The sequence below is a fragment of the Austrofundulus limnaeus genome, unplaced genomic scaffold (genome assembly GCF_001266775.1).
Source record: "Austrofundulus limnaeus strain Quisiro unplaced genomic scaffold, Austrofundulus_limnaeus-1.0 Scaffold248, whole genome shotgun sequence".
Taxonomy (NCBI): Eukaryota; Metazoa; Chordata; class Actinopteri; order Cyprinodontiformes; family Rivulidae; genus Austrofundulus; species Austrofundulus limnaeus.
Window position 1 is genome coordinate 486723 of NW_013952650.1, and position 10364 is coordinate 497086.

At 43.3% G+C, this 10364-nt stretch overlaps 1 protein-coding gene across 4 annotated transcripts in view; it reads left to right on the forward strand.

Annotated features, from left to right (window-relative positions):
- Positions 1-10158, forward strand: part of prkcz (protein kinase C, zeta) — a 101027-nt gene extending 90869 nt beyond the window's left edge. For all 4 annotated transcript variants that reach the window (XM_014020317.1, XM_014020320.1, XM_014020321.1 and 1 more), the window contains one exon: positions 7813-10158. In XM_014020317.1, coding sequence (XP_013875771.1) covers positions 7813-7900 — 88 coding nt within the window. In that variant the 3' untranslated portion in view covers positions 7901-10158. The remainder of the gene's footprint in view (positions 1-7812) is intronic.
- Positions 10159-10364: the final 206 nt, after the last annotated feature.

The following is a 10364-nucleotide window of genomic DNA, read 5'->3' on the forward strand; positions in this document are numbered from 1 at the left end:
AGTGGCTGGGGAGAGGGAGGTCTGGGCCTCCCTTCTGAAGCTGCTGCCCCCGCGACCCGACCCCGGATAGGCGGAAGAAAATGGAAAATGGATGGATGGATGGATGTTGTTTTTTACACTACGTAAATTTCGGAAATTTTGTAAACTGCATCAAGGACTAATTATTTTATGAAGCCAGAGGAAGACATAAAGAAAAAATTGCGACGGTTTAGATAGAGGAGGTGGGTAGCAATGTAACAACTTCACCTATAAGCCTGACAGAGAGCCGCCTGTGTCTCCACGCTGTCTCCTTCATGCACAAAAATCACCCAGTCTCCCTCCATGAGTTCTTGCACTATCTTTATAGGTTTTGCTGGAACCGTTGTAAAGATGGCTGTATTTTCTAACAGCCTCGACCAGCAGATCCTCAGCAGAGCCGTGTAGTGGACCCGCTTTCCCGCAAAAAAAACAACAAAAAAACACACCTACGAGGTTCTGCCCAATCACACAACAGCTGCCTGACTGCTGGCCACGAGAGATGACCTCATGGGTCTAGATTTGCCAACAGAGTCTCGTCACTCGTGGTCGGAGGCTGAAAAATTGCTCTTTCCTGTGAACACTGCGTTCACGCTGTGCCAGGGACCCAGAGGACTTTCCCATCAAACCCTCCCCGTGAGTTCCAGAGTTGACATCTTTATCCATCAGGGACATTGTCTTTATTAACACTAACTTTGTTTTACTTCCCTTACAAGGGGCTTACTCGATTCAAAACATGGTCTTTTCTGAATATAGGTCTAGTTGTTTGTTTTTATTTTATTTTTGAGGGGATTTGTCATGTCCTGGATGACTGAGAATCCACATCAGCATACCAACATCTCTCAGCATCTGACAGGAGCTCTTGTTTAAGGTTGTAGTTCTGGAGAAAAAAGGCTGAGGGTGTCTGGCACCACAACAGACACGACTCAGCCTCTGCCGCCGAAGATTGTCTGCAGACGCAGCATGAAGACACAAATGCGGCCTGTTTTTCCTCCGTGCCCTCAGAAATAGATTCCATACGGCTCTTGGGTAAGCCCTGCCAATAGATATTACCAGGCTTTTTGTCAGACTGGATTTTTATATAAATCCATGCGGGATTGATTCTTCAGGCTCCAACGTTTAGATTTCCTCCTGCAGAGCATTTATTGGACTTTTTTTTTTACCCCGTCGTTTCTGAGCTAAGCTGCAGTTCTAAACCAGGACAGAAAATTAAATACACCGTGTACCTAACCCACTTAAAAACAGAAAAAAACAGGCTTCTTATTATCATGAGTTACTGAAAACATGACGTTACGAGGCTGGACAAAAACAACTGAATCAGGGGTGGAACTTTGTTCTGCAAAGGACCATATGGAATTTAATTTGATTTCAAAGTAATTTCTAATGACATGTTTTAACTGATAGAACCAGAAATAGATAAATAAAAAAAATAAAGATAGATTGTTAACATGTTTTTTAGGATCTGGTTTCACTTATTGACAAAGTTTGAACCAGTTTCTATTATTTTAATCAACCTTCATCCATCTATCCATCCAAACATCCATCCATTCATTTATCCAACCATCCATCATCCATCCAAACATCCATCATCCATCCAAACATCCATCATCCATCAAAACCCAAACATCAAACCATCCATCTATACAACCATCCATTTGTCCAATCATCCATTTATCCATCCATTTACCCATACAAACATCCATCCTTTCATTTATCCATCATCCATCCAAACATCCATCCATCCATCCATTTATCCAACCATCCATCATCCAACTATTCATTTATCCAACCATCCATCATCCATCCATCAATCCAAACATCCAACCATCCATCCATCTACCCATCCAAACATCCATCCATTCATTTATCCATCATCCATCCAAACATCCAAACATCCACCATCCACCATCCATCCATCCATCCACCATCCATCCAACCATCCATCATCCATCCAAACATCCATCCATTCATTTATCCAACCATCCATCATCAACTATTCATTTATCCAACCATCCATCATCCATCCATCAACCCAAACATCCACCATCCATCCATCTACCCATCCAAACATCCATCCATTCATTTATCCATCATCCATCCAAACATCCAACCATCCACCATCCATCCATCCATCCACCATCCATCCAACATTCATCATCCATCCAAACATCCATCCATCCATTTATCCAACCATCCATCATCCATCCAAACATCCATCCATTCATTTATCCAACCATCCATCATCCAACTATTCATTTATCCAACCATCCACCATCCATCCAACCATCCATCCATTCATTTATCCAACCATCTATCATCCATCCATTCATTTATCCAAACATCCATCATCCATCCATTCATTTGTCCAAGCATCCATCATCCATCCAACCATCCATCATCCATCCATCCACCCATCCAAACATCTACCCATTTATCCAACTATCCATCCATGCATGCATCCATCTAGTCATCTGTTCAGTCTCATCCATCCAACCAACCAACCAACTAACCAACATCCATCCATCCATCATCCATCCGTCCATCCATCCATCCAACCAGTCTTCATCCACTCATTATTTGTCTTTCAAAGGTTAAAAAAGGTTCAGCAGGTAAACCCACAAAACACTCCAAATAGGATCAAAGACAAGGAACACTTCTGATGGAGTACGATCTGCTGAGCATGAGGACAGCTCTGTTATACAGGATCAGATAACCCTTAAAGTCCAAACACCACAAAACACATTTGGACCGAGCAATGAAAGTTCTTTGATTCCCTTAGCAACTTTTCAATGGTGAAGATCAGGTCCACTGACTCAGAAAAAGACCACACTGCACTTCTTGAACCAGAGGCAGTAACGCATGAAACACTGGCCCTGGGGTCATGTCACAGTCACGTCACATCACTGTTGAAGCCCACATACAGTTAAAATGAAAACAAACATTTTAATCTGCTGGTGTCAATCTGATGGACATGTGTCTGTCTTCCATCTGCACCTCCAGTCAYTCTCAGCTTCATCAAAATTCTCCCCCTCCAAAATAAAAGACGCCTTTTGAAGCTGTCAGTAATTAGTGTTCTCACCAGCAGAACCATTCTTAACGGCCTTATTAAATGCCCGTCACATTTTGCAGCCATGACAGACGTCTTTTTGGCTGAAGGTGCTTCTCTGTTCGGCAGACTTCAAACCAGCCCCGCTGCTCATTAACAGGCTGCAGTCAGACGATACCGAAGCTCATCCTTTCTGGTTTGTGACAGAGTTTGATGATGGGAGTCTGTCACAGTGTTGTGGGGAGTGGGGGGGGAGGGGACAGGGTGGTGAGCTCGCTGTCAGTTCAGTAGTGGAGACATCAATGAGGCGTCAAACATCGTGGCACATCATCAGAAGATGTTGAGGAGCAGAACAGAGCAGTTGGAGAGCATGTAGTTCTATACGTTAGCTGGACCCCCAACATATCTTCTGTCTGTTTCCGATGAAAAGCCAAAAATAAAATAAAATAGAAATAGACCCACACCTCTCGTCTGCGTCTCACACTTTGTCTCCCCATCCCTTTTTTCCTCTTCTCTTCTCTTCTCTCTGTTACCAAGGAGAGGGGCTGACGTCGCCCACTCTCACTAGGAGGGAGGTGATGCAAAAAGCTCTTCAGTCTCCCCTCGCTCCCACTCATGATGGGCTTGGCACGAGAAGAAAGAGAAGCCAGAGCCGTGTAGGAAGAGGGAAGAGTAACCCTCCCCCCCTCCTCCCGATGTTTGAGATTTACAATGCAACATAAAAATCCAGGATTGCTTGGGGGGGCGCCCAGCACAGTGAGGGGAGGACGGTGGGGGGGGGGGGACTTTGGGGCTTTTGATGCCAGCTCTGTCTCAGGAAAATGGTAGCCTCAGTCAGTGCCAAATGTAGCACACTTCGGTTCTACGTGGTTGATTTCAGTGTGATGAAATTTGTTTGGCAGAATCAGTTAATATGGTTCTGACCTCAATAAACAGATTTTATTAAAGAAGCATGGAGTGTTGTTGGCTTTGGACTTGAAAGACAAATGGGGTTCTGTCTCAGGAGGGGTAAGACATGCAGGATCTCACTGATGGAACCCTGTACCATCAGGGTCCCCCAACCCATTACCAGAAGTGACCTAAGGTCACATTATCTCTAYATGACTCCTCCCATACATCTCTCCACATCATGGTACCAGGACTAAATCCAGTCTGTCTCTGTAGAACATTGACAGGACTGGTCCTCTTCCCTTTGAGCCATCCTATAGACCAAGGGTGGTCACTCATGGTCATTTCAAACTGGTCCTATTGAGGGTCAAGAAACAGCTAAACGTCTGAAGGGAGTTGCATATATGACAATGATAATCCTTCCTTGGTGTGATCCGTCTTGAGTGACCAGAACTTTTATGACCTTTATACCCTGGTGCTTTATGGTTCCAACATTGGGCCACAGTGACATCTGTAGCCCCACATGTCCAGCTTCAAACAAGTCTTCAGTGTCTCCAAGTCCATCTTCTATACTTATCCGTAGCCTAGTCATGGAGGTAACAGATCCAGGAGAGCAACTCAAACCTCCCGCTCACCTGCAACATTTTCCATCTCATCCTGGGAGACCCTGAGGCTTTCCCAGACCTGAGAGGACACATGATCCTTCCAGTTCGTCCTGGGTCTTTCTTGGGGCCTCCTACCAATGGGACATGCTCTATCACTCGGGCTGAACCCCAAGAAGGAGGTTCATTTTGGCCACTTGTATCCAGTATCTGGTTTTAATTATGATCCACACCTCATGACCACAAGTGACGGTTGGAACCTAGACGAACCAGTAAATCCAGAGCTTTGCCTTTCTTTGCCACAACCAAACAAAGCAATGCTTGAGGACACCATCACTCAGGAACAAGACACAAATAGTTAAACTCCTCCTCTTCAGGCAAAGACTTCCTGACCCGGATACTTACCATACTTTCCTGGTATAGTTTTATTGAGGGCCTACCCCCTATAAAACTCCATCAGGTTCTCATAATGATTCCTAATGTGACAACAGGGCGTCCTCTTCATCTGCTGACCTTCAATCACTGTTTTTATCGAGAACTGGACACCGTTTGGTCTTTAGAACAAAATAGTTAAAATATAACACCTTAGATCAGTTGTTTCCAGAGTTGTGGGAYTGAAACATCCATTGAGGGTCACAAATGATTTCCAAACACCGATTTAAATACAAATAAATGACTAAAAGAACATTTTTACCATGATTTTTGCAAAAATAAAACATACAGTAAGTCGTGTCATAGTATTTAGGTTTATTGTAAACCAGTAATACCTGGGGTCACAAGTTTCTGCAACGTTTATTTTTGTGGGCCAGAAGCTAAAAGGTTTGAAAACCACTGCTCTAGATGTTAACAGTTGCAGAAATTATACAGTAAGTGTTGTGAAATACTGAAGCATTAAGCAATGAGCCTGGAATATGATGTTAGTGTCTGTTGATAAAAACTAAAGTAAAACAACTAAGTGTACTGTCACCACGGCTTTTAAAGTTTCCAAATCCCAGAGGTAAAAATCTGATACTCTCCTGCTAACTTTCCTCATTTCTCTTTCTCTGCATCTGGTAACGCTTTCAAGACATCCAAGCTTGGAAAGAAAAAAACACACAAAAAAAGCAGCACTGGTTGTGTTCACTGATTGTTTTGGTCGTCCACCAAAGCTTCTCCCCTCTCCTTTGAGAGTCCCTCTCTGCAGTCTTTTCTCCTTGCCTCTCAGAAACTCCAGAATAAAAAAAACACAAGTCCCTGCTCTAAATCTAATTGTTGTCTTGCTGGTTGACCCCCCTCCTACAGCGAGAGTACTTCACATGAGATCAGACGGAAGAAAAATATTTGCTTCATCAATATTCCAGTCAGCTCACCGGAGGAGAAAAGACACTGTAGCGTTTCATTCACTTGTCCCCGGCGCTCCGTGTGGGTGGGATCGGCAACCTGTGGGACACCGCCGGTGGCCCCGAAAGTGAGCCTCCCACCCACCTGGTCGATCAGTGAACGCACGTTTTGTTTCACCTTTTTGTTTTAGCTTCAAAGCCCCCTGCTCGGTGTCTGCAGGGAGAAAGCCTCTCCCAGCGAGAGGGCCTCCTTTTTGGGCTTCGGTTCGCCACCGCCGCTCACACACACACACACACACACACACACACACACACACACACACACACACACACACACACACACACACACACACAGAGATGAGTAAACAGCCTGTTGCTGCCGAAGAAGAAAACAGCAGTGTTGCTAAGGGAGTCCATTTATTTTTACCCAGCCACTCTTCACCCGCTATTTATGAAGTTCCACTTCATTTACCTGTGATTATTCTTTTGTTAACAAAGAGAAGCATTCTCAGGAAAACAAAAGAAAAATCAGTGCGAGTTACACGATTGGTCTGCGCCACATTTATCCCCTCCCCGACCCCCCAACACCCCCGTCTAACGACTGCATGAAGGAGATCTAATTTTAATCACTTTTTATTCTGGAGAGACAAAGAATCGGCTCATCGACGGGCGACCAATCAGCTGCTGTTAACGCTTTTAAACACACTCGTTTTGTTTCAGCCCATATTTCAGATTGTGTCAAAGAAACGGGACAAAATGGCTCCAACCCAGTCCACTTTTATAGATGCTAAAAACTGGTGTGGTTGTAACTGAGACCCATCCCCAAGATGTACTCCGAACGCTGACTTAGCACTAATATGGCTGTTGGTGTGGGACAGGTCTGGTAATAATGGCACTGCTTTTAAGATTGCATGCCACACTGGCCTGGTTGTGTTTTGATTTATGTGGCCCAAATCTGTCAAGCCACAACTGGCCCGGTTGTGGTTAGGTTTATGTGGCCCAAACCTGTCAGTGCCACAACTGGCTCAGTTTTTTTTTTTGTTTTGTTTACGTGGATGACATCTGTCAATGCCACAACTGGCCCACTTGTGGTTTGGTTTATGTGGCCCAAATCTGTCAGTGCCACAACTGGTCCAGTTGTTTTTTTTTTTTTTTTGGTTTACGTGGATGAAATCTGTCAGTGCCACAACTGGTCCAGTTGTTTTTTTTGGTTTACGTGGATGAAATCTGTCAGTGCCACAACTNTTTTTTTGGTTTACGTGGATGAAATCTGTCAGTGCCACAACTGGTCCAGTTGTTTTTTTGGTTTACGTGGATGAAATCTGTCAATGCCACAACAGGCCCAGTTGTGGTTTGATTTATGCGGCCCAAGTGTGTCAGTGCCACAACTGGTCCCATTTCTTTGTTTGTTTGTTTATGTAGCTCAAATCTGTCAAGCCACAACTGGCCTGGTTGTGGTTTGGTTTTTGTGATGTTGGCCCATGCTTGAACCACCTCTGGGCCATCACAGGGTCATCATTCTTTGCTGTATTTGCACAGTGTTGAGTGTTAGTGCCTTGTGTGGGCCAGAACGGAGCCAGACAAATTTTGCTGTGTGGGAATGAGCAGCCAGTTGTTTCTAAAACTAGAACCAAAATTCCAACATGGTGCTTCAACATTAGTAATTTAGACGATGGTAGCACGATCCATTTTCTTCTCATTGTCCATCTTCATCCATTGGTTTTGATTCCAAAGCAAACATATTTTAGACATCATGTCACCAACACAATATGAGAAAATGTTCTTTATTGGCAAATTAAAACAAGTCTAATCTCTAAAACCAGTCCTGTGACCAAAGACATTGGTTGGATTGTTGGTCAAGAACCAATAATTTTCATCTTTTTGTTTATTTTGAGTAAAAGTATCTGCAGGTCTAACGTTTCTCTCTCCTCCTCTTCCTCAGGGACGTCATCAAGAGAATAGACCAGTCAGAGTTTGAGGGTTTTGAGTACATCAACCCTCTGCTGATGTCTACAGAGGAGTCCGTATGAAGACTGACCTTCCGCCTGTCCAAGCTGCCAAAATAAWAACAGAAGCCAACTCTGGAAGACGAGGAGGACGAACTGCACCGGTCACGAAACAGACGTAGGACGAAGAGTTGGACTGTTGAATTCTCAGACTCTCCTTACTTGAAGCGAAGGAGAGAAACCGAAACACTGGACTGCGAGAACATTCCCCGCTTTTATAGTTTCTTTTCCTTTTTTTTTCTCCTTTGGATTATTTCCTCATTTCCCGCAGAGCGTCCACCTCCACGTCTCATTCTGTGCCTGCCGTCATGAAAACACTTCGACCCGTCTCACGTCTGCGGAGTTCTGCCGGAGAACCTGAAACGATTTTAATCTGCACTTTTTTTTTTCATTTTGTTTTTTTTTAATCTTGTAGAAGAGACGACGACTCGGACAAAACAAGAATGTACAAACAAAAGAAAAAAATATTAAGTTATTGTGTAATATAATGTAGGTAGTGAATCTAAAATCAACGATGCCTTTCTATTGATGCAAGTGGCACATTTTCATTGATAGTTTTTTTATTGTCATTTACGACTTTCTCCAAACAAAACGCGGGAAACAAGATGGATTTTATTTAAGAAGTGCCTCAAAGATCAAATTAATTCCTGATTGCACTGATTGGACTTTTTTCACCTGTCGGAAGGTGGAACCGATCAAAACAAGGCCCAGGTCTGACGAAACAACAGTTTCAGACTTTATCAGTCCCCAAATCACACGTCCCGTTGTTTTACTGATCAGTGTTGGTCGTTGTCCACAAATCCACCCGAGCAGCAGCAGAAAAACAAAAAGAAAACGGTAAAGTTTCTTTAAAACGAAGGCGACCAACCATTAAAGACGAGGATTTAAAATAAAATAATTAATTWAAAAAAAAACAGTCACTCTGCTGGTTTTTGTTTCTAGTTTTTGCTGGTTCAGAGCGTGACTGCGTGATCCGTCCATAGCTTCAAAAACTGTTGAAAACTCCGCCCCCTAAACAGGAGCTTCTCCTTTCAGGGGTTCCAAAGTAAAGGTCCGGACAGGAAGTGGGGTCCTTGAGACATTTCCTTTGTCAAAACATGCAGCTTGACTGGAAATTGAGACTTTTGGCAGAGGTTAAATTTTACATTGTAAACAAAGTTTAACAAAAAAAGAGAAATTTCTTTATAATMAACTGAATTTTGGTCTTTTCCAATTTTCCATTTTTGTCATTTAGAGCGATTTTAAAAGAAAAAAAATTGTGCATCATCTTCCAACCGTTTCCCTGAGATGCTTCCACTGACGACACTGAGATCAAAGTGTCAGTTTTAGTGGTAAATCAATTAAATCAGGTCCACCTGGTCGGTCGCTCGTTAACACCAACAGCTGATCGGCCAATCACGTGGCAGCAATCGTGTTCAGAAAATGACATCATCAAAACATCTGACGTTGTGGGTTTCACCATGTTGGGTTTTTGGAACCGGAGTCTGAGCACTGGGGCGGAGCCTCAATACGAAAGTCCCGCCTCCACAAACATTCACCATTGAGCTGTCAATCACAGTGAAATATGACCCTCCTCTTTATTTATCCATCAGCTTTACCTGCTTCCTTCCTTTCTGGGTCGCAAAGGTCTCTGTGTGAGAGGCGGGTCCATCAAGTCCATCACAGAGACACACAGACACACAACCCGTCACACTTATAACTCGTAACTCTRAATTGTCCCTAATGTGCATGTTTTTGGTCTGTGCAAGAAAACCAGAGTGTCCGGAGAGAACCCACTGATGCATGGATGAGGCGGGCAGGCTCCACCCAGGGAGGTCCCCGGTCGGGATTCGGTCCGGCAACCTTTCTCGCCAAAAGTGACAGTGTTACCAACTGAGCCGATAGTTTTCTTCAAGCCTCTAATAATTAATTGTAACTTAATATATTTTTTCAGGATCTGACTCTGGGTTTCCACTGGGTGCTCTGGTTTCCCCCCACAGACTAAAAACATGCTAATAGGTTCACCGGCCATTAAATCATCCTTAGATGTGACTGAGTGGTTTTTAGTCTCTACTGTGCTGGACTTGGTCTCCAGGGTGTCCCTCGTCTCAGAAACCCAGAAAGAAAAAAAAGAGTAAAAATAAAAGGACGGAGCGTTTACGTCGAGAGGCAGAGCTTAAATCCAAACTTGTGGGTTAAAAGTGAAAAACTGTTAGCTGCCAAATATTCTCTAAATTCAACATAATTTATTCCCAATAATCTGCAGAACAAGGTGAGTTTTAACATTAAAGGAAAACACAGATTTTTCTGCTGCTGCGTTTTATTTTTTTATTTCACTTTTTTTTTCAGAATAAAAGAATCAGTGGCATTTTATTTTCCTGAAGGGACCAATGAATGAAGAAACTGAAAGTCCTTGAAAACGAACTGCAGAGAATCAAACCATTCAAACATTTTAAGGAATGATAATTACATAAAATACATGAATTTTGTTTTGTTTTTAGTTTTTAAC